This window comes from Nomascus leucogenys, chromosome 1a (genome assembly GCF_006542625.1).
Source record: "Nomascus leucogenys isolate Asia chromosome 1a, Asia_NLE_v1, whole genome shotgun sequence".
In the NCBI taxonomy this organism is placed as follows: domain Eukaryota; kingdom Metazoa; phylum Chordata; class Mammalia; order Primates; family Hylobatidae; genus Nomascus; species Nomascus leucogenys.
In genome coordinates this window covers 37,558,237-37,584,707 of record NC_044381.1, presented here as the reverse complement: position 1 = coordinate 37,584,707, position 26,471 = coordinate 37,558,237, and the positions used below count along the sequence as shown (strand labels likewise).

The following is a 26,471-nucleotide window of genomic DNA, read 5'->3' as shown; positions in this document are numbered from 1 at the left end:
GCAATCTGACAAGAAAACAAATTTCTCTCCCATTATAAAAGGCTACCCTAGTACAAGGACAGAAGATATTATTTCTTCTGGGGTTCTGGGAAGACATTTAATATGAAAAGCTATCAGAGAAGACACACATAGAGGCAGGAAGTCACATGAAGGTGTTATACCCCTTCTTTCAGGGTAACATGTCTCTCCAAGGGCAAAGATATCTGAATGTAACAAAAAACTTTTCTCTTTTGAACTGTCAGAAGGATTATTTGGAGAGTAAAAATGAGGGGAACTATTGTTAAAATGGATTAAAGTGATGATCCCCAGATTCTTTGCATGCCCATCTGGTTGATCTTGGACATAGGATTTTACATTATTGTTTTGCAAAATTGCTTAGACTGGTACTTAGAGTACCAGTGTAAGTGTGGAAGCAAAGCAAAAAAAAAAAAAATACAATACTAATAAGCTGATTAAATGTGTAGACATAACTTTGAACTGGGAATCTCAATTTATTGAAAATACATGTTTTGGTTGACAGAAGTTTGAAGAACAGTTCTGTACACTTCTGAAGATTAAGAACAAGTTTTAAAAATTTATAAAATACCCGTGAACAGGGAACTTATAGCAATATTTTACCTATTTAAAATTAATCACCTCAAAAGATAACTTGGAACATCAAAAGGAAAAATGTTCAGATTTCACTTTGATAACTGTACCTTCAGCAAGTATTTCTGAGTGCCTAATATGAAGAGGGACTGTTTCATGTGTTTGAGATACACTGTGAATAAAACAGACAAAAATTCCTGCCCTGTTTTCTATCTTTATTAGCTTGAAGGCCCTTAGTGGGTGGGCAGACAGAAAATCAGCTCCTCCAGAGTCTCTAGATGAGGCATCCATCTGCTAGAGTAAAAGACCATGAGTTGCTAAGGAGATCAACCAGGCAGGGAGAGAGAGCATACATGACTAGAGCACAGACCATGGTCTCCAATTGGTGATGTATTGTATGGAAAGGTGTCCTGTGGGCCGCCCTCTGCTAAGGGACAGCAGGTGAAGCCTGAGTCCCCAGTCATGGGGCTTTACCACCTGGCCTCCCAATGACTCAGGCCACCTGGGTGAATCAGTTCCACCCTGCAGGGTTCCTGATCCTTAATACCAAACCCAATCATAATCCTCAAATATCCTATTTAAAAGGGGCAGGGAGAGAGATGATTCTAAATATTTTCTTTCAGAAAGTGTCTGAGTAAAAAAAAGTTTAAAGAAAGACTTGCTTTATATTACGAAGTATTACAAAAACAGAGTAAACAGTGATGTTTTGATTCTCAGGGACTAACTGGTCCTAACAGGTACTAACTGGGCTTGTGTACCATTAATTTTCCTGTCATATCTCCTTCTCTCCAGGGGTAACCTTATGTTCACCTATTGTCAATGCATTTTCTTGGTAAGGCTGCTGGCAGTTCTGGCCTATGATATTCTATTTCTTAAGTCCTAAGATGTATTCTTTTTCCAAAGTTGATTCAATTATCCTCCTGTGAAAAATTCAATTGCAGGCCAGAAAGATGGTTATTATGGCTCCTATACATGCCAGTCCTGTTCACAAAATGATGTTACTAAAATATCAGAACGTTTAATCAGTCATATGCACTATCTTTACAAATGACAATTTAGTATATAAAGATATTTAAAATCAGTGGGAGAAAGGTGAATTAATCAATGGCATATGTAGTACTGGCTATTCATCCAGAAGGAAAAAAGTTTTGTAAATTCTTATATCCAATGACATCAATGGAAGCATCAGATAAAGAGACCTTTATTTTGTACAGTACATGGTACTGTAAAAGTACCATGTACTTTTACCATGTCACCCAGTGTGACATGGGTGATTTTTTGCCATACAGTAAAATGATGGATCCAGGTAGCAATGGTCACAATCTGGATGGAGAAAGCTTTCAGCAGCTTGATTCCAGTCAGTCTTATCAGAAAATAGTCTCTTATTATGGGCATCTACTTGAGCAACCCAGATGGTTGTACTAAGCAGCTTTGACTTTTACCCCCACTGTACAAATAATGAAAGGGTGCTTTTTAATCTATAATTTCCAATTAGAATATCAAATATCTAGGCCACATCCAGAGCCCAAGGCTTAAAAAAATGTAACAAGGTTCATGAAATGGAGTATTGGCCAGAGCTGAGAACATCCTTGTGCTCTTTCCACTGAGAGGTGTGACCGCTTCACTCTGGGTTTGTTAATGGCACTGAGTTTGAACACACACAGGATCCTAGTAGTTTCAGTTAGCGAAACCATCAGTGAGCCAGGCCCAATTACAGTAACCTCTATGAGTTGAGGGCTCTACTAAGCCAGGAACTTTGCTTCGTTCTAGAAAGAGGTGATACATTATTTCCCTTCTAAGAGACAGCTACTACTATTGCCTATACAGCTGACATACTGTGGGGCCAGGACAGCTGCTTTCCTGAATGCTCCATTTTCATTCCACAAGTGAGGCTTGCTGGGTTCTTTTCATTTTGTTAGTTGTTGAGTCCAAGACGACAAACTCCCAAACTGGAATTTTAGGTCAGAACCCTCTACCCAGGGAAGAAATATCCAATGTGTAAGAGCCCAAGAGTAAACTAACAGCTGCTTTTCAGAAGGGGTGGACCTGGTACCCTTGTCAGGGAACCAAGTCAATCCTCTGTCCCCCAGCTCCCAAGGGCTGCCCCCTTTTGCCAGAAGTTTCAACCCACAAAATCACCAGTCACAGAGACTTGAAGCCCAAAATAATCAGAGCTGTTGGACCTCAGAGGTATCTTTACATACAATTATTCCTGATTAGAATTCTATGACTTATGCGAATTACAGGGAATTAGAATTCTCTCTATAACTTATGGGAATTAATCCCTACTATACTTTCAGATGTAAACCTAACTGTAGTACACTCCACTGGCCAAAAGTACCTCACCCATAAGGTTATTACATTTGTTTGCCTTCCCATTGCCAAACCCCATTAGCTAAATCTAGGTGTCCTGTACCCCCACGGGAACTAGTAAGATGTTAGCTTGGGCATGGATTCAATAAAGCCATATAAATCTGAGTCCCTCCCCTCCTCAGAGGTTTCTCGTAATACTTGGGTGGGTGCCAATGGCCTTTGGAGCCAGGGAAAACTCCTCCTTAAAGCAGATATACCTGGGGTATATGGAGGTGTCAGGAGGTGTGGAGGAAGTACCTCTGTGCAATTAAGCAAGGCACAATTACGTTGAACTGCACAGTGGCTGCTCACCATTCAGCCAAAAGACTTTTAGGTTCATGCAAAGCCCTGTATCAGGTGGTACTATCAATTTCATTACATTGAAAGGATGTCTTTTCCAAAATTCTCTGATCATATTTGAGGTTCTCCTTGACTCTGTAGCCTCCTAATAAGGTTTGTGCCCTCTGATTGACTTAAGCCTGGCTTCCACAGAAGCTTTCTGCCTTCCTAGCAGAAGATAACTAAATTATGTGTAGAAACAAACAGACTCAAACATGTAAAAGCTCAACAGAATACAGTAGTCCCTGCTTAACTACAAGGAATGCTCTCCAAGGATCCCAAGTTGATGTCTGAAACCACGGGTATACTGAACCCTGTATATACTGTATTTTTTTCCTACATATACACATGCCTATGATAGTTTAATTTATAAATTAGGCACAGCAAGAGATTAACGACTAATAATAAAATGGAATAATTATAACATGCCAGAACTGCTCTTGCAATTTGAGGCCATTATTTAGTAAAACAAGGGTTACTTGAATATGAGCATTGCCATACCGACAGGCGATCTGATAACTAAAATGCCAAGTAAGTGACTAACTGGCAGATAGTGTATACACTGTGAATATGCTAGACTAAGGAATGATTCAATAACCCTCATGGGAGAGCAGGAGGGCATGAGACTTCATCACACTACTCAGAATCGGGTGCAGTTTAAAATGTAGGAATTGTTTATTTCTGGATCCATTTAATAACTTTAAAGTGCAGTTGACCATGGTTAATGGAAATTGCATAAAGTGAAAACACAGATAAGGGGGGACTACTGTATAAGCTTAAATTTTGCTCACATAATGTTCAACTGGGAAAGACGCAGAAGAGGAGAATTTTGCTGCGTATATTCATTCAGGCACAGACTTCTTTATCTTGTACCATGCCACATTAAAGCACGGCACCAAGTTTGTCCTAGAAATGATATCCATTTTGTCGTGACAGGGCCCTGGTAATTTGTTAGGGAAGTCTCTTATGTTTCAGACTGGGATGTGATATACATCATGGACATCCACATCTTAGTAGCCAGTCACAAAGACCCACCTGGATGAAAAGGAGATTGGGAAATTTGGACTATGTGCCTGGAGTAAAATGAAATTGGTGCTGGTAAAGAGATTACCAGCCTGTGTGATGTGTGGGAGCTATCTAATAGGGTATGACTTCATTCAGGCCTATCCATACTACTCTGAAAACAGAAGCCTGTGTGAATTCTTTGATATACTCTGAACGTTGCCTTTTGGACACAATTCTTCCTGCATTCATCTTCATCTGGTTTCTTTCCTATGTGAATTCTCTGATTCACAGTGAGGGTTTACTTCTGGGACTGTCTTCTTACATTCACTACCCTCAATTGGTTTTTTGTATATCTCTGATATCAAATGGGGTATTCCTTTTGTCAAAAGGATTTTCTAGTTATTACATCAATAGGGATTCCCCTCTCCCTGAATTTTCTGGTATAAGCTTAGGGTTGACTTCTTACATAATTTCCCATATTCATTGCATTCATAAGATTTCTCCCCACTGTGAGTCCTTTGATGTATTCTGAGGTTTGATTTCTGGCCAAAAGTTTTTGCACATTTATTACACTGAAAGGGTTTCTCCCCTGTGTGAATTCTCTGATGATCACTAAGGATTGCTTTCCGGACAAATTTTTTCCCACATTCATTACATTTAAATGGTTTCTCCCCAGTGTGAATTCTTTGATGCACTCTGAGGGTTGATGTCCGGGCAAAAGTTTTCCCACATTCGTTACATTTGAATGGTTTCTCTCCTGTGTGAGTTTTCTGATGTTGAATGAGATGATCTTTTCGCCAGAAGGATTTTTCGCATTCATTACACTGGTAAGTTTTCTCCCCAGTGTGAGTTCTCTGATGTATTCTGAGGTTTGACTTTTGGCCAAATGTTTTTCCACATTCATTGCATTGAAAGGATTTCTCCCCTGTGTGAATTCTGTGATGATCTCTGAGGGTGGACTTCTGAACAAAAGTTTTCCCACATTCACTACATTCATACGGTTTTTCTCCTGTGTGAATTCTTTGATGTCCCCTGAGGGTTGACTTCTGGACAAATGTTTTTCCACATTCATTACATTTATAGGGTTTTTCTGCTGTATGAATTCTCTGATGAGTACTGAGGTGTGACTTCTGGGAGAAAGTTTTTCCACATTCACTACATTCAAATGGTTTCTCTCCTGTGTGAGTTCTCTGATGTTGAATGAGATGTCCTTTCTGACAGAAGGATTTCCCACATTCATTACATTTATAGGGTTTTATCATCGAGTGACTTCTCTGGCGAACTCTGTGAACCGATGTCTGGTAGGATTTCTTATTTTCATGATATTCAGAGGATTTAACCCAAGTCTGTGTTCTGTCACTACTTACCAATGGGTTCTCTTCTGTGACAGTTGTTTGAGGATCAGTGAGGTGTGCCTTTCTGTTGAAATTATTTCCACTTGAATTTAACTCATAATGTTTTATACCCATGTTAAGTTTATTATATTCCTCCACAGTTGACTTCTCAAAGGATTTCCCACATTGATTAAGATGCAGGTGTTTCTTCCCTGTGCCAGTTCTCCTGTGGTCAAAGAGAGTTTTCTTATCAGAATTTTTCCTAAATTCATCATCTTTAGAGGATGTTTCTCCTGTGTGAGGACTCTTATGTTTAACACAGTTAGCCTTATCATTAAAGGCTTTTACAATTTTATTACATTCAAAAGCTTGCTCCAAAGTTTGAAACTTTGGATGCTTGGAAAGATTTTCATTATAATTGAGAGCTTTCATGTTTTTATTATGTTCATAAAATTTCTCTCCAGTCTGAGTTTTCTCAAAGTTAATTTTGAAAGGTGAATTCTCACATACATTACAGCAACCTATTTTCTTTGTTGAATAGTTTCTATTATTAATGATAAATTCAGAAATACTTTGCAAATTCACTTCCCATGAGTTGCACTTGCAGGACATTTTTGTTGAAGCAACAGCAGCTACATGCAGAGTAAATGTTTTCCCCAAAACTGTCTCTTCCTCTGTAGTCAATGTTTTATTATTGATACACATTGCTTGCTGCAAGTGTTTGTCTTTGATTTTCTTGTTCTGCTTGATCAGGTCATCGCCTCTGTAATCTTCTAAAACAGAAATATTGAAAACATCTTATGACTTTCACATCTTTTGTGGGTAGGGCTTATTAACATACAGCCTATGTTGCACCTAATTATTTGATTTATCAAGATTAAATAATTCAGATGTATGTGTGTGTAAATACATGTATCTCAGACCACCCTCCTTTAAAAAATAATATTGATATAGTGCAAATGGGAGAGGAAACTGGTAATGAATACATATTCTGCATGTGATTAGTAAGGTTTTCCTAACTGGGTGGATAGAGGAAAGAAAATAAAACTTAAGCGTTTTATAGGGGTAGTTATTTTAGGGAGCAGGAAAAACAGAGAATGGGATAAATACAACAAAAACTCTAAATGTAAGTAGTATAACAAGGAAAATCAGGAGATAACAGGAATTTGGGAATAGACTCAACAGGGAAAGGGTTTAGAAGCTGAAAGTAAATTACAGTCTAGGTCTTGACATTATCTAGATTATAACGGTTAGAATAGTCTATTGTCTACATTCTTACAATTTGATATCCCTCATCAATTCAACATCAAATTAAATTTATAACAGCATCAACTCCTTTATGATTAAATGAAAAAGTTTATAGCTCTAACCTGTCTTATGGTTGTGATTCATAGAAATACAAGCAAGTATAAAATTGTTGAAAATAAAATCCATTCTTGCAACTAACTTAGATGCACTGCTCCATTCTGGCTGTCATAGCGTTGATTTATTCCATCAGAACTAAGCGCTAAGTGAACCTGAACATCCCATCCTAAGTTTCCACATTTCAATCTGACATGAGGGGTACAATTTTAAATAGGGTATCACAGAAAGTTTTACTGTGAAAATGACATTTAAGAGAGGTCTGGATTCTTTATGCATTCTAAATGCCTATCCTTGACAGGTCATATTGCAAATATCATCTGCCACTTCTCGCTTACCTCTTAACATTTTATTAAGCATGAAACAATATATATCTGCATAAAACTTTCATGTGCAACTTAATACTATTAAGTGAACACTCATGGAATCAGAAACCATGTCATGAAACGCAAATGGCTCTGCAAAAATCCCTGTTTATCTATGCTTGGTTACAACTTCTCTATGCTTAGAATTCACCAGTCTCCTAATATTTATGTAATCATTTCCTTGATTTTCTTCATAGTTTTATCACCAATATAGGAATTCCTAAAAATGTAGTTGAATTTTGCCTGCTTCTGACCTTTACATAAATATAGCCATATATGCATATTTTTTGTTTTCTTTTGGTTAATATTATGTTTGTAATCAGTGTACAAGATTTTATGTGGCTGTATAATTTTTCCTTAAAGAATACAACTATTTCTCCATTCTACTGTTGATGAGCACAATTTTTGCCAAACATAAACAATATTGCCATTAATATTCTTTTATGTATTCCAGAGAACATAATCATATCTTTTTGTCAGCCATACAGTTAGAAAAGGAATTACTTGGCTCCAACATAGGCAAAAGTTTACCTTGATTAGAAAACATCCTGGTGGGATGCATAAGGCATAAGAATGATACAATTTCTCCTTCCCTCCCTCCCTCCCTCCCTCCCTCCCTCCCTCCCCCTCCCTCCCCTCCCTTCCTTCCCTTTCCCTTCCTTCCTTCCCTTCCTTCTTCCCTCACCCCTGCCTGGCTTTTGTCCTTTGGCTGGAGGCGCGGTTTCGCCATGTTGGCCAGGCTGGTCTCCAGCTCCTGACCTCAAGTGGCCTGCCCGCCTCGGCCTCCCGAGGTGCTGGGACTGCAGACGGAGTCTCGCTCACTGGGTGCTTGGTGTTGCCCGGGCTGGAGTGCGGTGGCGTGGTCTTGGCTCGCTGCAGCCTCTGCCTCCCAGGGTGCTGGGATTGCAGCCTCTGCCTCCCAGGGTGCTGGGATTGCAGCCTCTGCCCGGCCACTGCCCTGTCTGGGAGGTGGGGAGCATCTCTGCCTGGCCGCCCATCGTCTGGGATGTGAGGAGCGCCTCTGCCCGGCCGTCCCGTCTGGGAAGTGAGGAGCGCCTCTGCCTGGCCGCCCCATCTGGGAAGAAGTGAGGAGCGCCTCTGCCCGGCCGCCCCGTCTGGGAAGAAGTGAGGAGCGCCTCTGCCCGGCTGCCCCATATGGGAAGAAGTGAGAAGCGCCTCTGCCCAGCTGCCCGTCTGGGAAGAAGTGAGGAGCGCCTCTGCCCGGCCGCCCATCGTCTGGGATGTGAGGAGCGCCTCTGCCCGGCCGCCCTGTCTGGGAAGAAGTGAGGAGCGCCTCTGCCCGGCCGCCCGTCTGGGAAGAAGTGAGGAGCCCTCTGCCCAGCCGCCCTGTATGGGAAGAAGTGAGGAGCGCCTCTGCCCAGCCGCCCATCGTCTGGGAAGAAGTGAGGAGCGCCTCTGCCCGGCTGCCCATCGTCTGGGAAGTGAGGAGCACCTCTGCCCGGCTGTCCCGTCTGGGAAGTGAGGAGCGCCTCTGCCCGGCGCCCCATCTGGGAAGAAGTGAGGAGCGCCTCTGCCCGGCCGCCCTGTCTGGGAAGAAGTGAGGAGCGCCTCTGCCGGCCGCCCATTGTCTGGGAAGAAGTGAGGAGCGCCTCTGCCGGCCGCCCCGTCTGGGAAGAAGTGAGGAGCGCCTCTGCCCGGCCGCCCATCGTCTGGGATGTGAGGAGCGCCTCTGCCTGGCCGCCCATTGTCTGGGATGTGAGGAGCACCTCTGCCCGGCCGCCCAGTATGGGAAGTGAGGAGCGCCTCTGCCCGCCGCCCAGTCTGGGAAGAAGTGAGGAGCGCCTCTGCCTGGCCGCCCCGTCTGGGAAGAAGTGAGGAGCGCCTCTGCCTGGCCGCCTCGTCTGGGAGGTCTACCATGGAGGCCAGACGCAATGTGGGGGCTGGACGTGGTGGCTCACACCTGTAGTTCCAGCACTCTGGGAGGCCGAAGCGGGTTGATCACCTGAGGCTAGGAGTTCGAGACCAGCCTGGCCAACATGGCGAAACATATGAAAAATACAACAGACAAACCAACCAACCAACCCAGCGACAACAAAACAGGTCTACCCTGGAGTCATACTCTAATTTTTTCTATTTTCCTCCCTTTCTGATCCTTTATCCCACTTTCTTTTTCTTCCTCTTCCTTCTTTGTCAAATAGAGGATTGAGTTATTATCATTGATCCAACAAAGTCCCTCTCTCATTTATTTTCTTTAATTCCCACCCCCCATTTCTATTCCCCGTCTTCCCATGTGCAACCTTCCTAATATGTTTGATATGCATCTTTTTGTTTGTTTGTATGTATTTTTAGAAAATTTTATTGTTTTGTGTGCAAAAAAAAATTAATAAAATTCCTTCTAGTCCTAAAAAAATAAAAAAGATAAAAAAAAAGATACAATGGACTTTGGAGACTTGGGGTGGGAGAAGAGTGGGAAGGGGGAGTGAGAAAAAAGACTACAAATTGGGTGCAGTGTATACTGCTTGGGTGATGGGTGCATCAAAATCTCACAAATCACCACTAAAGAACTTACTTGTAACCAAATACTACCTGTTCCCCAAAAAAAACCTGTGGAAATTTAAAAAAAAGGCCAGGTGCAGTGGTTCATGCCTGTAATCCCAGCACTTTGGGGGCCTGAGGCAGGCAGATCACAAGGTCAGGAGATCAAGACTATCCTGGCTAACATGGTGAAACCCTATCTCTACTAAATAAAAATACAAAAAATTAGATGGGCATGGTGGCAGGCACCTGTAGTGCCAGCTACTCGGGAGGCTGAGGCAGGAGAATGGCGTAAATCTGGGAGGTGGAGCTTGCAGTGAGCCAAGATCGTGCCACTGCACTCCAGCCTGAGTGACAGAGGGAGACTCTGTCTCAAAAAAAAAAAAAAGAAAACATCCTCCTGACACCACAGTGGTTTAACCAGTTTATATTTCCAATCAGTGGCTAAGGGTGTCTAACATTCCATATCCTCACCAAGACTTGGCATTGCCATATTTGTAAACTCACTTCATATCTGTTATTTCACCTCATATCTCACTTCATATATTATTTTGTGCTCCATGAAAACTAATGAGATTGAACACATTTTCAAAGATTTACTGGCCATACATATTAAAAAGTTCTTGTTCAGTGTTTTTGCCCATTTTTCATCTGGGTTGCCTATCTTTTCCCACAATGACTTGCAGAAGTTCTTTACATTTTCAGGAAGCATATCCTTTCTAAGTTATTTGCACTACATACATATTATGCTAGTTGGTGGCTTGTCTTTTCACCCTTTGAATAATATATTTTATTAACAAATTTCTTACTTTTAATGGAATCAACTTTATTAATCATTTTCTTTTAACTGCTGCTTTTTGTGCCTTTAGGCTTTCTAAGAAAAGTCTTGCAATATTTAGGTGGTCACCCCTAAAGTGACCTGGAGTCTAACCACTCCTGCAGAATTATGTCTACTACTGCTCAGTAACTCACTTGGGTGACTCTGGTTTGAGAATTCCTCCTCTGAGAACCAAGGCTCTTCTCCGTGCTCCAACTTGAAGATCACCTCTGGTTTGAAATGGCAGTACCCTGTAAATAAAACACAATCGAGGACTTAGACCAAATATATGAGATTTTAGTCTCCAAAAGTGGAAGAAAATACAGCTTTGGAAGCAGTATCCTGAAAGTGCTCCTTTGCATTTATCACTGGGAGTTGACAACACATTCTTTCTAGTCCTCGACAGGGCATAGTTACTTTGGAATCCTGAATGAAAAGCCTAAATAACATTAAACTTTAAGTAAATTGTTCACATGTATTGGCACTTAGAAATACCTTCTATATGGAGTTACAAGGGTAAGTTATGTTTACATGCTTACCCACTGAGATGAGGTTGCTGTAGTTCTCCAGCATCACATCTCTGTACAGATTCTTCTGAACAGGGGCCATCTGCTGCCACTCCTCCTGGGTGAATTCTATAGTCACGTCCTTGAATGACACTGATGCCTGTAACAGTACATTTCTATTCAATCTGAAGGGTTCAGAATTAGATGATATAGAAAATACCCATGAAAACAATTCTTACCAGGTTTAACTCCAAAAAGCTTAAATGAATATAAAGGATGCTTATTTTGAATCTAATTTTATCTTATACTTTGAAGGTATTAAATTGGTAAAAGTTTTTATAGGAGAGGTGCAGTGGCTCATGCCTGTAATCCCAGCACTTTGGGAGGCCAAGGTGGGAGGACTGCTTGAGCCCAGGAATTCAAGACCAGAGTGGGCAATACAGCAAGGCCCTGTCTCTACAAAAAATTTAAAAAATTAGCCAGGTATGGTGGTATGTGCCTGTAGTCCCAGCTACTTGGGAGGCTGAGGCAGGAGGATTGCTTGAGCCCAGGAGGTTGAGGCTGCAGTGAGCCATGATCACACCACTGTATACCAGCCTTGGTGACAGAGCAAGACCTTGTCTCAAAGAAAATGTTTATAAATGATCTATATATATTTATGAGTTACATACATATACTATAAATAGATACATTAGTAAAACTTTTTTTTTAATTCTTATTTTTGTAGCCAAAAAATTTAAATAAACTTCCTACAATTTTTATTCCATCCCAACAGACTACCCTGGGCATACAACAGGGCAGGGGTCAGCAAATTATGGCCTTTGGGCCAAATCTGGCTTGCCAGTTTTTTGTGTATGTGTGGTAAAGACAGGGTCTTGCTATGTTGCCTAGGCTAATCTTGAACTCCTGGCCTCAAGTGATCCTCCCACCTTGGCCTCCAAAAGCTCTGGGATTGTAAGTGTGAGTCACTGTACCTGGCCACTTGCTGCTTTTTAAATAAAGTCAATTGGCACACAGGCACACCCAATCATGTTGCATTGTTTATGGCTGTTTTTGTGCTGAAATGGCACTGAGAAGTTCCATCAGAGACCTTATGATTGTCAAAATTGAAAATATTTATTACTTGCCTTTATAGAAAAAAATGTACCATTCTCTGGACTAAATAATCGTATTAAAAGATAAAGAAAGTATAATACAACAACAAAGGAAACATATTATATATATAGGGATTATGTAGATTGAAAGTAAAAGGATGGAAAAAGATACACCATATAATCAAAACCAAAAGATAGTTGATATGGCTGCATTACTATCATATACGGTAGATTTTAAGGTAAGAAAGAGGTATAAAAAATGAGTAACAGGCCGGGTGCAGTGGCTCATGCCTGTAATCCTAGCACTTTGGGAGGCCGAGGCAGGCAGATCATGAGGTCAGGAGTTCGAGACCAGCCTGACCAACGTGGTGAAACCCCATCTCTATTAAAAATACAAAAATTAGCTGGGCATGCCGGGCGCGGTGGCTCACGCTTGTAATCCCAGCACTTTGGGAGGCTGAGGCGGGCGGATCACGAGGTCAGGAGATTGAGACCACGGTGAAACCCCGTCTCTACTAAAAAATAAATACAAAAAATTAGCCGGACGTGGTGGCAGGCGCCTGTAGTCCCAGCTACTCAGAGAGGCTGAGGCAGGAGAATGGCGTGAACCCGGGAGGCAGAGCTTGCAGTGAGCCGAGATTGTGCCACTGCACTCCAGCCTGGGCGACAGAGCAAGACTCCGTCTCAAAAAAAAAAAAAAAAATTAGCCGGGCATGGTGGTGAGTACCTGTAATCCTAGCTACTCAGGAGGCTGAGGCAGGAGAATCGTTTGGACCTGGGAGGCGGAGGTTGCAGTGAGCTGAGATCACACCACTGCACTCTAGCCTGGGTAACAGAGATTGTCTCAAAAACAACAACAACAAAAACTGAGTAACGATTTGTAATGACAAAACAGTCCTTTCAATAGAAGATTCAACACATCGAAATTGCTATGCATCTGGCAAACATAGCTTCCTATAGCATTTCTTATTATTCACGGATTACGTATTTGTAAATTCACACACTAAAATTATTTGCAACCTCAAAATCAACACTTGCAGTTATTTTGCAGTCATTTGTGGACATGTACAGGAAGGTAAAAAATTTGAATTGCCTGACCTACATGTTCCCAGATGAGGCTCAACAAGGTGATCTTCTGCTTTCTTGTTTCAGCTCTGATACTGTAAATAAGTGTCCACTTCTCAGTCTATTTAGTGCCATATTTACTGCATTTTTGTGCTTTTTCTTGATGATTTCACTTTTTCTTTTTTATTTGAGACAGTCTTGCTCTGTTGCCAGGCTGGAATGCAGTGATGCGATCTCGGCTCACTGCAACCTCCGCCTCCCAGGTTCAAGCAATTCTCCTGCCTCAGCCTCCCGAGTAGGTGGGACTACAGGCGCCTGCCACCACATCCAGCTAATTTTTGTATTTTTAGTAGAGATGGGGTTTCACCATGTTGGCCACAACGGTCTCCATCTCCTGACCTCGTGATCTGCCCACCTCGGCCTGCCAAAGTGCTGGGATTACAGACGTGAGCCACCACGCCTGGCTGATGATTTCACTTTGTAAATGGCCTATATGTATAGCAGTTATGTGCTGTCTAGCGTGCCTATGTGCAAGAAGCCTGTGATATGTCTCATGGAGAAAATATCTATGTTAGATAAGATTCATTCAGGCATTAGTTACAGTGTTGTTGGCCATTAGTTCAATCATTATAAACCAACAATATTAAATAAGGTGTCTTTATGCAGAAAGACACACAAAAAGATTATGTACTGACTGGCTGACAAAAATGTGACTAGAGGCTTAACCCCGTATTTCTCCTCTGAGTAATTGTTCAGTATTTATTAGTTCAGTGTTTGTAGTGACTTTTTGGAACACTACTACTGAGAATTATGAGAACTGACTGTATATAAACAAAAGTTGACAGAAATGAGATATCAATCTACAATTTTAATTAGTGATTTTAATGTAACTCTCCCAGTAACTCATAGAAAAGCAGATTAAGAAAAACCAACAGGGATATAGAACAGGAGTCAGTGAACTACAGCACAAAGGTCAAATCCAGCTCACCACTACTTTTTTTTTTTTTTTTGTAAATGAAAAATACCACCACTACCAATTTTTTTTTTTTTTTTGGTAAATAAAGTTTTCTTGGAACACAGCCACATTCATTTGTTTATGTATTATCTATGGCTGCTTAACACTACAGCTGCAGAGTTTGGTAGATGCAACAGAGACTGTATCTCTCACAAAGCCTACTATCTGACATTTACAGAAAAAGTTTTCTGACCACTGATATAGAAGATTGAAAAGACATAATTAACCAACCTGACTGACATATACAGGATAACCTCTGCATAACATAATTCTCTGGTTTCCTTTGCACATTAAAAAGAAAAGGACAGTCTATCTCACTAAATTACAAAAAATTACAATCATACAGGGTCACTTTAGATCTTAGCTTAGAGATGTAGAGAGCTGATAAAAGCAATGCTAACATCCTTACAAGAACATAGCTGGGAAAACAGAAAATTAGTATCTTTTTTTCAAACTATTAGGAGAGAGAGAGGCACCTGCAGGGAGAATCAGGATGTGCTCATTTGCTTACTGGGGCAGATGCTACTGACTCCATCTAATACAATTAGGAAGATAAAACTAGAAAAATTCAACCTGCTAAAGGCAAACGTGTACTAGTTTGAGTGTGTGAAGTCCCTGGGGGCCATACACATAGGTGGATTTCCACCTTGCTACAGGATCAAAGGGAAAATCAAAAGAGAAATGAGGCCAGGCACAGTGGCTCACGCCTATAATTCCAGCACTTTGGGAGGCTGAGGCAGGCAAATCACTTGAGGTCAGGAAGCGCATGAAAAGATGTTGAATGTCATTAATCAAGGAAATGCAGACCAGCCTAGCCAACATGGTGAAACCCTGTCTCTACTAAAAATAGAAAAATTAGCCAGGTGTGGTGGTGCGTGCCCATAATCCCAGCTACTCGGGTGTCTGAGGCAGGAGAATTGCTTGAACCCGGGAGGCGGAGGTTGCAGTGAGCTGATATCGTGCCACAGCACTCCAGCCTGGGTGACAGAGCAAGACTCCGTCTCAAAAAAACAAAATAAAACCCCCGAAACCCAGAAATTAGAAAATACATTGAGATTACTCACAATGAATACACAAAATGCCAAAATGCATGAGATGCAGCTAAGGCGGTGCTAAGCGTGAAATGTATAGCTGTAACACCTATATTAAAAATGATCACAAATCAGTATCCTAATTGTATACTTTAAGGAACTAAATGAGGTGGGGACCTTACTACTAACCTTACAAAAATAAAAAAGACAATAAAGAATACAGTGAACTGTACAGCAACAAATTACATAACTGAGATGAAGTGGACAAATTCCTAGAAACACACAAACCACCAAAATGGACTCAAAAAGAAACAGAACATCCGAACAGACTGATATAAGACTGAATCAGTAATCCAAATCCTCCCAACAAAGAAAGGCTCAAGACCAACTGTCGGTCTTTTAAACGTTTGGTGAATTCTACCAAACATTTAAAGAAAAACTAACACCAATCCTTCTCTAATTCTTCCAAAAATAGAAGATGAGTGAACATTTCCTAACTCATTCTATGAGTTACCTTGAACCAAAGCCAGATAAAAAAATCACCCAAAAACTATGATATATATCCCTTCTGAATATGTGTGCAGAAGTTTTCAACAAAATACTAGCAAACCAAATCTTGCAACAAATAAAAAATACTATACACCGTGACCAAGTACAATTTATTTCCAGGAATGCAAGGTGGCTCACCATAAGAAAATAAATCAGTGTAATATATCATAATAATAAAATGAAGAAAACAAATCACATGATCATCTCAACTGATGCAGAAAAAGCATTTGACAAAAATATCCTTTCATGATAAACATTTAACATAGTAGGACTAGAATAGAACTGCTGCAACACAATAAAAAGCATTTCTGAAAAACTACAGCTAACATAGTATGCTAGGCTGAAAAACAAGAAGGTTTATTCCAAATACCAGGAATAAGACAGGGATGCCTGCTTTCATCATTTCTATTCATTATACTGGAAGTTCTAGCTAGAGGAAATAGGTAAGACAAAAAAAAATGCATCCAAATTGGAAAGAAAAAAGTAAAACTATTTTCAGGGACCATGAGATTTAATATATGGAAAAGACTAAGGAAGCCACAAAAAACTACTAGAGCCAATAAATGGATTCAGCAAAATTGTAGGATACATGATGAACACACAAGAATCATTTATCTCTCTAAATACTAGCAATGAATAATTAAAAAAACCAATTCCACTTACAACAGAACAAAAAATAATAAAATAGGAATAAATTTAACCAAGAAGGTACATGACTTATACGTGAACACTAGAAAACATTGCTAGAAGAAATCAGAAGACCCAAATAAATGGAAAGACACCTTGTGTTCATGAATTGGAAGATTGAATATTGTTAAGATGACAATACTCCCAAAAGTGATATACAGATTCAGTGAAATCTATATCAAAATCCTAATGACCTTTCTGCATAAATGTTGAACCTACAATTTATATGAAATTGCAAGGGACCCTGAATAGTCACAACAATCTAGAAAGAAAAAAAAAAATTGGAGGGATTACATTTCCTGATTTAAAAACTTATTATAAAGCAACAGTAATCAAGAGAGTGTGGTACTGGCATAAATACAGACATACATATCCACAGAATAGCACTGAGAGCCCAGAAATAAACCCATACGTTGACCATTTATTAGGAAAAAAACAGTTTTCAACAGATGATGCTGGGATAACTGAATCTCATCAAAATAATGAAGTTGGACTCCTACCTTATACTGTATTTTAAAATTGCCTCAAAATAGCCAGGCGTGGTGCCACCTCACACCTGTAATCCTAGCACTTTGGGAGGCTGAGGCAGACAGATCACTTGAGATCAGGAGTTCATGACCAGTCTGGTCAACATGGTGAAATTCCGTCTCTACTGAAAAAATATAAAAATTACCTGGGCATTGTGGTGCGTGCCTGTAATTCCAGCTACTCGGGAGGCTGAGGTAGGACAATCACTTGAACCCGGGAGACAGACGTTGCAGTGAGCCAAGATTGTGCCATTAGACTCCAGCCTGGGCAACAGACCAAGATTCTGTCTCAAAAAAAAAAAAAAAAAAAAAAAAAATTGGCCTTGAAAGGGATCAAAGACCTAAATATAAGAGTTTAACTGCATGACTCTTAGACGAAATCAGGAGTAAACCTTTATGACCTTGGATTTGGCAATGACTTCCTGGATATGATACCAAAGAAAAAAAAATTGGACTTCATCACAATTAAACTTTTGTGCAAAGGATACCATCAAGATAGTGAAAAGAACCTACAGAATAGGAGAAAATATTCACAAATACTACATTTAATAAATGTCTAGTAGCCAGAATACATAAAGAACTCTTATAACTGAACAACAAAAAATGTAATCCAAAACGGGCAAAGGACTTGGATAGACATTTCTCCAAAGATGATAAACAAATAGCCAGTAAGCGCATGAAAAGATGTTGAATGTCATTAATCAAGGAAATGCAAATCAAAGTCAAATGATACCACCTCACACCCACTAGGATGTCCATAATTTTAAAAAAAGGGAAAATAACAAGTTGTTGTAATGATGTGGAGAAAGTGGAACCCTAATACACTGCTGGTGGGAATGTAAAATGGTGCAGCCACTGTGGAAAACAGTTTGGCAGTTACCAAAAAAGATAAGTCAAGAGTTACCATATGAGTCAGAAGTTCCTTTTCTAAGATTAGTCCCAAGAGAAAACAGGTGTCCAAACAAAAACTTGTACATGAATGTTAATAGCAGCACTAGTCACAACAGTCAAAAGGGAGAAACAATCCAAATGCTCATCAGTTGAATGAATAAACAATGTGGTATATCCACACAATGGAATATTATTCAGTCATAAAAAGGCATGATGTATTGACACGTACAACATGGATGAACCTTGAAAACAGTATGCTAAGTAAAAAGGATAGTCACAAAGGGCAGGTGTGGTGGCTCACACCTGTAATCCCAGCACTTTGGGAGGCTGAGGTGGGCAGATCACCTGAGGTCAGGAGCTCGAGACCAGCCTGGCCAACATGGTGACACCCCGTGTCTACTAAAAAAAAAAAAAAAATAGAAACATTAGCCAGGCATGATGGTGGGTGCCTGTAATCCCAGCTACTTGGGAGGCTGAGGCAGGAGAACTGCTTGAACCTGGGGGGCGGATGTTGCAGTGAACTGAGATCATGCCACTGCACTCCAGCCTGGGCGACAAGAGCAAAACTCTGTCTCAAAAAAAAAAAAAAAAAAAAAAAAAAAATAGAAATAGTCACAAAGATCACATATTATGTGACTTCACTTATTAGAAATGTCCAGAATAGCCAAACATATAGAAACAGAACACAGATTACTTGTTGTTTAGGGCTGAGATTGTGTATGTCAGGATGGGGGAAGATAGCTAAATGATATGGAATTTCTTTTTGAAGTGATGAAAACATTCTAAAATTGATTGTGGCAATGACTGCACAACTCTACAAATATACTAAAAACCACAAAGTTGTACACTTTAAAAGTGTGAATTATATGGTATGTGAATTGTATCTCCATAAAGCTGTTAAAAATAAAGGACACTAGAATAAGTAGCATGATTTGGATTTTCTATATCCTGTTAAAGAAACTGAGTTCATGAGCAAAAACCAGGCACAAGAAAAACTCCAAGGATAGACTACCTCACAGTATATTTTTCCAAACATTTAAGGATGAAATAACAGCAATCTTAAACTCATTCAGAGAAAACAAAATGAATAACTGTTTCCAAACTCATTTTTTGAGAATATAATGTTGACGCCAAAACGTGACATGACATGACAGAAAAACTGCAAGCCAGTATCTTTCCATTAATGTAGACACAACAATATTAATTGAAATATTAACAAATTGAATCCAGAAATAAAGTGATAGCACTACCTTATCATGTGGGAATTATCCCAGGAATGCAAGGTTGGTTAAACATTGATAAATCTATCAGTATAATTCACCTCTTTAACAGACTAAAGGAATAAAATAATATGATTATCTCACTTGAAGCAAGAATAGCCATCTGACAAAATACTCATGAATGATAAAAAAAAAAAAAAACTCAGGAAACTAAAAATAAAAAAGGGAACTTCCTTATTCTAATTGAGGACATATACAAAAAATATGTAGTTAAAATAAGACTCAATGGTAAAATACTGCGTACCCCTCAGGTGAGGTATAAGACAAGGATTTTTATTATCACCATTTGTACTAAACATTGTACTGGAAGTCCTAGCAGTAAGGCTAAAAAAAAAATTAAAGATATAAAAACTGTAAAGGAAGAAGTAAAATTGTCTTTATTGCAAAAAAAAATTTTGCACATTTAAAATCCAAAAATATCCACAGATAAGCTATTAGAATGAGTGAATTTTGTAAAATGCCTAGGTATAAGATCAATACTAAAAAAATCCATCGTATTTTAATAAACTAACAATAAACTGGAAAATGACATTTAAAATGCAGTATCATTTGTGCTATTATCAAAATAGATCAAATACCTAGGAAGAAATCTAATAAAAGATGTGAAAGACTTCACCTCTACTCTGAAAAACTTTCCATCAGGATTTTCTATGAAAATTGATAAAACTTCCATGAACATGAAAAGGACCTAAAATAGTAAATAAATTCACAAAATTCATGACTTACTATAAAGCAACAGTAATTATGACAGTGAAGTACTAGCAAAAAGATAAAATAATTGGACCAAAGGAAGAAAATATACAGTCTACATTAGACCCGCATACAAGTCACTTGACTGACAAAAAACACAGCTGCAATTCAGTTGACAGAAGACGGTCTTTCTAACAAATGGTGCTAGAGCAACTGGACATCCATACGGAAATATGAACCTTGACACTCATCTTATACCAAACACAAAAGCTAACTCTATGTAGATCAAGCTAAAATAAACAAGTATGTAGTAACAATATAGGAGAATATCTGTATGATCTTAGAGTAGGGAAAGAGCTTTCAAATACGATACACAAGGAACTGCCATTAAAGAAAAGACGATCTGACCTTTATTAAATGTAAAAACTTTGTTGTCAAAGATATTATTTAAAAAATGAATAGGCAAGCCACAGAATCCAAGAACATTAGTAATGCACACATGGCAAAAAACATTTACTGAAAATATTGAAATAATTCCTACTTAAAAAAAGCAAATAACCCAATTAAAACAGAGTTGAATAGGTACTTTATATATTACATAAAAAGAAAGGATGTCTAAATGGCCAAAACACAAACAATGGTGCCCAACATTAGTATTTATCATAGAAAAGCAAATTATAAATTTTGATGAGATACCACACTATACAGCCACCAAAATGGCTAAAAACAAAAAGACTGATAATAACAAGTGTTGCTCAGAATCTGGTACAGCCAGAATGCTAGTGGGAATGTAAACTGATTCGACCACTTAGGCAAGCTACTTGCAGTATGTATTAAAACTGAACATATGTTTATTCTATGAACCAGCAACTACATTTCTAAGTATATCCCAAAAGCAATGAGGACATACCCAAAGACACAAAAGAATATTCACAGCAGCCTTATTCCTGATAGCCTCAAACAGGAAAAACAAATGAAAAAATGCACTAAGAGGAGAATGAGGAAATAAATTATGGTCTATTCATACAATGAAATACAGCCCAGTGATAAAAGGGAAATATTAAGATAGAGAGCAAAACATTCCCTTGAAAACTGTAAAAGAATACACTTTGTATGATTCTACTGGTATCATATTCAAAAATGAATTTATCTTTTTTCCCTAACATATGAGGTCGGAATAGTGGTTGCCCTGTAGAGGGGAGCAGTGGTGTTATCTTAATCTTGGTACTAAATTACATGAATTTACATATGCAAAAATCCATCCAGTTACACACTTCAGAGTACACTTTACTGGTACTGAAACTGCATCTCAGTTAAAGAACTAAGTTTTTAAAAGGAAAAAAGAGTGCATACAAGAGAAACAAAAATTTAGCAAAATATATATAGTTGGTAATTTGGGAAGGTGGAAACATTTATTATATTATTTCTTTGTATCTTTCTATATTTGAACAATTTCTCAATTCTTTACGGGAAAAGAAAATTTGGACATAGGCTCATACAGAGGAAAGATGATGTGAGGACAGACATCTAAGCCACAGAACAAGGCCCTTCCCTCACAGCTCTCAGAAGGAACCAAACCTGCTGACATCTGTTTTTTTTTTTGAGATGGAGTCTCACTCTGTTGCCCAGGCTGGAGGGCAGTAGCACGATCTCAGCTCACTGCAACCTCCGCCTCCCAGGTTCAAGCAATTCTCCTGCCTCAGCTTCCCTAGCAGCTGGGATTACAGGCACCCGCCACCACGCCCGGCTAATTTTTATATTTTTAGTAGAGACAGGGTTTCACCATGTTGGCCAGGCTGGTCTCGAACTCCTGACTTCAAGTGATCTGCTCTCCTTGGCCTCCCAAAGTGCTGGGATCACAGGCGTGAGCCACTGCACCTGGCCCCTATTGACATCTTGATCTCAGACTTCACCTGGCCCCTGATGACATCTTGATCTCAGACTTCTGGCCTCCAGAATGGTGGGAAAATAAATTGCTGTTTAATCTACCCAGTCTGTGGTTCTTTATTATAGCAGCCCTATCAAACTAATACTAAGGCTCTAACCTTTATCTCCCTCCCCTCTCTTATTATTCCCTAAGAGGAAGTCCAAATTGCAATGGGCAAAGATTTTTACTGGACCTTGCATGCCTTGTTTAGCCTGCTCTCAAAATGCAGTAATCTCCCGTACTGCAACAATGAAAACCTTACCCATTTTTCAGGACAAAATCCTTTTAAACTCTCCACCTCTGATCAACAGAGCCTACACCATCAGTCTGTCCTTTCTTTGACAATCTGTCTACCTGAACCTCTGTTTCCGTTACCTGAAAAACTGTATTAATAAAAAAACTGAAAAACTGTATTAATAAAAGCCCGAGTTTGGCACTAAGCCGTCTACTTCCACTGAGGAAAAAGCAGAAGCAACATACTGCATTTATTTCAAGGCTATTATGAGAAAGACTTGCACTGACACATGAAGACCAACAAAGATGTTTTCCCTGACTTTGGTAACTTTAGATTCTGTGAGGAATCAGCCTGGTTTAAGCTTCTCATCAATGCAAATCTGTAAATAAATACTGTCTGGCTCTCTGCCATGGCTATCAGAAAGAATGAAAACTGCAGTTCCATTTTGGAAAATCTATAACATCAGGGGAACTCCATCTTTCCACATGCCAATTCTGCTGTGCTACTGCCCTGCTTTTCTATATATTCCTTGAATGATTTTGATCCATTTCTACATTTCCATATTAATATGTGGACCCTTAAACACCTATGAAATCCATGATGAAAAAGGTATTAGTAATTAACTCACCTGAGATATGTTCATTTTCTGCTGCTCCTGAAAGAGTGTGGAGAACCGTAAAGGATAACCTGGGGGTGAGGAAGGAGTCATGAGAGATCTGGGCAGCCTCTATCTTACCTGCCTACCAATGTCATCACACCAGCTGGGGAAAAAGGCCTCTCTACAAAAAGTGTTCCTTTGACCCTTGAGAAGGGACAGGAAGCACTACAGAGAAAGCACCTCCTGAATATGTGCATCTTTAATATGATCATGTGGATGAACCCTTGCTGTGTTTTTTTTTGTTTTTGTTTTTGTTTTTGTTTTTGTTTTTTTGAGACAGGATCTGGCTCTGTTGCCCAGGCTGGAGTGCAGTGGTGTGATCTCAGCTCACTGCAACTTCTGCCTCCTGGTTTCATGTGATTCTCCCATCTCAGCCTCCTGAGTTGCTGGGACCAAAGGCACCCACCACTACGCCCGGCCAATTTTTGTATTTTTTGTAGAAACGGGGTTTCGCCATGTAGCTTAGGCTAGTCTCGAACTCCTGACCTCAAGCAATCTGCCTGCCTTGGCCTCCCAAAATGCTGGGATTGCAGGGGTGAGCCACCAGGCCTGGCCCCTTGCTGTTTTTCATCAGGTGATTGTAAACTATTTTCCTATTGATTTATTTGAAATGTATGTCTTCTTTGACTAACAACTAAAACAGAATTAACATTAATATTCTGTTAATATTATTTACACCAATAGAAAACACAAAACTGAAAAAAAGGAGATGCTGAAAGACAGACTATTTTAAAATATTTTTGTTCTAACTTACAGTTTCTCAAAAGACTTTCAATAAGACACTTCTGGTGACTCACCTGTGACAGAGCGAACAGCACTGTGCTTTGCTCCAAGCTCTGTCCTGAATGACCATGGACAAACTGTTCATCCTAGGTTCAATACTTTTTAGGGTTTTAAAAGAGTCAGAAATAGAAATCCTTTCCTGTATTATCATTTCTGTGATTCTACAGGTTCAGGATAGAGGCAACCTTAGTAAATTTCTAGATGCTACATGTGATGGATGTTGTGTGAGAGTGACTCAGAATCTGGAAAGAGTGAGGCAAGAATGAAGAAAATGGGGGCTCTATGAGGAGGATTAGAGGCAATTTCCTCAGCCCTGGCTGGTTATGCCTTCCTTGGAGACCATGGAGAAAAGCCCTCCAGTAATGTGGCTTTTCCTGTGCAGTCTGACAGTCACCCATCCCTCTCAACCCCGGCTTACCACCTTCTGCAAGTTGGCCCACAGTGTTCAGTGTCACACAATCTGTGATGGCTTCTGGATGTGGCGACATCACCAAGTCTGGTGCTCTCTGGGCAAGGGGATGAAGAACTGCTGCTGGTTGGGCAAATCAAGACCTGCTCCTCTCTGGGTTCTTCTGCATCTGTTTGGAAGCCCTGGTGAGGAGGTCTCTGTTCTGTCAGAGGGCAGTTCTTCAGTAGGACTCCTGTTTCTGGGGCTCCCTCCTTCCTGCAACATAAAGAGCTGCTTTGCTCCAGAGAAGCTGGGCCTGAGGCCTGGGTAACAAATTCATTTTAGTTGAAACTTTCATGGAAAGCAGTGTTCTTCACCTCAGCACAACTTACATTTTGGGCTGGATAATTCTCTGACATAAGGAGTGGTCCTGTGCATTGTAGGATGTTTAGGAGCATTTATAAACATGCACTAGACACTAGGACACCCCTTCTCCCTGTTGTGACAACCAGAAATGTGTCCAGGCCAGGTGTGGTGGCTCACGCCTGTAATCCCAGGACTGTGGGAGGCCAAGGCGGGTGGATCACCTGAGGTCAGGAGTTCAAGAAAAGCCTGGCCAATATGGTGAAACCCCACCTCTACTAAAAATACAAAAAATTAGCTGGGTATGGCCGTGCATGCTTGTAATTCCAGCTCAGATTACAAGCTGGGAGGCTGGGGCAGGACAATCAGTTGAACCTGGGAGGTGGAGGTTGCAGTGAGCCGAGATGACACCACTGCACTCCAGCCTGGGCGACAGAGAGAAACTCAGTCCCCCTCCCCACCCCCCAAAAAAAGTCTCCAAACATTTCCAAAGTTCCCTGGGGAGCAAAATCCTCCTGGTGAAGAACTGACCTAAGGCCTTAAACCTGATTCTCTTGGCATTCATTAGAACCCTGCTATCCATGACTACAGCCTCCAATCACATCAACTACTGAGCACTGGAAATGTGGCTAGGGCCACATGTTGAAATAACATTTCGGATACACTGAGAAAACCACAGTATGTTCTTAAAATTAATTTCATGTTTTAGATTTTCATGTAGCTACTAGTTTAACATTTAAAATTACGTAGGTGACTCATCTTCACTGCCCTAGAGTATCAGGCTGACTTCTAAAGACAGAGACAGCAGGGACAGCACAGGAGGTGGCAGGGGCCTCAGTCTAACCCAGAGGCTCTGGAGACATCCCAGAAACCCCACAACAAATACACTTGCCACATAGTAAGATTCTGTCCACGCTGACTTCACAATCATTGTCCTGGGGTTTTGGGGACAATCACTCACCTAGTGCTGTGAAGGCTGCAATGCTGGGTTAGGTAGGTAGGCCATTACAAACAGCCTGATTCGGGGAGTAAAGTGTTTATGTATTGACATCCTAGCTCTCTCATCCTTTGTGAGCTTGGCTCTATCTTTTCACCCCTCCTTCTTCATTTTTAATGATACAAATAGGGTGGTTATGAGAATTAAATGAAATACTACATGAAAAGAACAAAGTGTCTTCCAATTATAACGGGAATCGACATTTACATGCTGCTTAGCAACTAGCGCTTAGCTAAATGCTTTACAGGGGATGACTTACCTCTGAACGACACAAAGCAGTTTTTACTAATATCCTCATTTTCAAACGCTCAAGTGACAGAGTCAAAATTCACCAGGTCATTCTAGCTTCTAGGCTCGGGCTCTCACCGCAGACCCACGGGCCGTACGCGCTTTGTGTTAGGTTCATGATCAGTACAATAAACGCGCATTCCCCTCCTGAAGCCAGCACCGGGTTTTCCGACGCCTGGCTGCATTCTGGCATCCACACCTCTGCCCGCACCGAGCATCTTCCAACTAGGACTCAGCCCCACCTGACGCCCCCGGAGCCCGCCCCCACCGGCCCTTCTCAGGCTGAGGTCCCAGGCCGACCCAGGCACAGGGAGCGGAGGGCCTGCTTTGCAGGAGTTCCCGGTACGTCGCGTTCCCGCCCTCTGGACACTAGCCCATCCCTCCCTGCAGGTCCGCAATCCGCGTGGAGGCCCGAAGCTCTCACCTGGGCTGCGAACCCTCCGCACCCACAAACACTGACAGAGAGCAGCCGGAAAGTGGGGCTGACTGCACATGCGCAGACGAAAACGCAACATATCCGTTCCCAGCATGCTGCGCGGTAACTCATAACATTCAAGACTACGTTTCACCTGCAGTACCGCGCCAGCTGTCAGTGTTTTGTTTTTGTTTCTCCCCCAAGATTTATGGAGTAATAACATGGACGGTCCTGATAACTGGAGCCCGGGTTCTGTCAGAGCCCGAGGCTGTGGGTTAGACTTGATGACACAACAGCAAACGCAGCGTGTGGTTGCAGAAAGCAAGAGCCGCGGAAGACGTTTGAAAACAATTGGGAAAATTTGTATACGGGCTGGAAATTAGAATTATTAATTAATTGTGGCAGCACTGGATTATGTAGGTAA

The 26,471-nt window shown here is 40.6% G+C and overlaps 1 protein-coding gene across 4 annotated transcripts; it reads right to left on the bottom strand.

Annotated features, from left to right (window-relative positions):
• Positions 1-471: 471 nt before the first annotated feature.
• Positions 472-26,153, bottom strand: ZNF510 (zinc finger protein 510). Of its 4 annotated transcripts, none has more exons than XM_003260530.4 (6): positions 26,057-26,153; positions 24,015-24,260; positions 22,784-22,842; positions 11,198-11,324; positions 10,814-10,909; positions 472-6,391 (listed from the first exon to the last, which is right to left on the bottom strand). In XM_003260530.4, exons 2-6 carry the CDS (start codon positions 24,082-24,084, stop codon positions 4,692-4,694), a joined length of 2,052 nt encoding a protein of 683 aa, XP_003260578.1. In that variant the 5' UTR covers positions 24,085-24,260; positions 26,057-26,153; the 3' UTR covers positions 472-4,691. The 4 variants fall into 4 exon arrangements, with proteins under 4 accessions (XP_003260578.1, XP_030654130.1, XP_012356086.1 ...); XM_030798270.1 differs by having other exon boundaries at positions 472-6,388; positions 26,057-26,142; XM_012500632.2 differs by having other exon boundaries at positions 25,604-26,110.
• Positions 26,154-26,471: the final 318 nt, after the last annotated feature.

What these genes read in the sequence shown, in the direction of transcription:
- ZNF510 (XM_003260530.4), bottom strand. Translation starts at nt 24,084, where the DNA reads ATGTCGCCACATCCAGAAGCCATCACAGATTGTGTGACACTGAACACT. An exon ending in GGGCCAACTTGCAGAAGGTG is followed by an intron (nt 22,843 to 24,014) that starts GTAAGCCGGGGT and finishes CCTCACCCCCAG; the next exon opens with GTTATCCTTTACGGTTCTCC. An exon ending in AGAAAATGAACATATCTCAG is followed by an intron (nt 11,325 to 22,783) that starts GTGAGTTAATTA and finishes GTACTGTTACAG; the next exon opens with GCATCAGTGTCATTCAAGGA.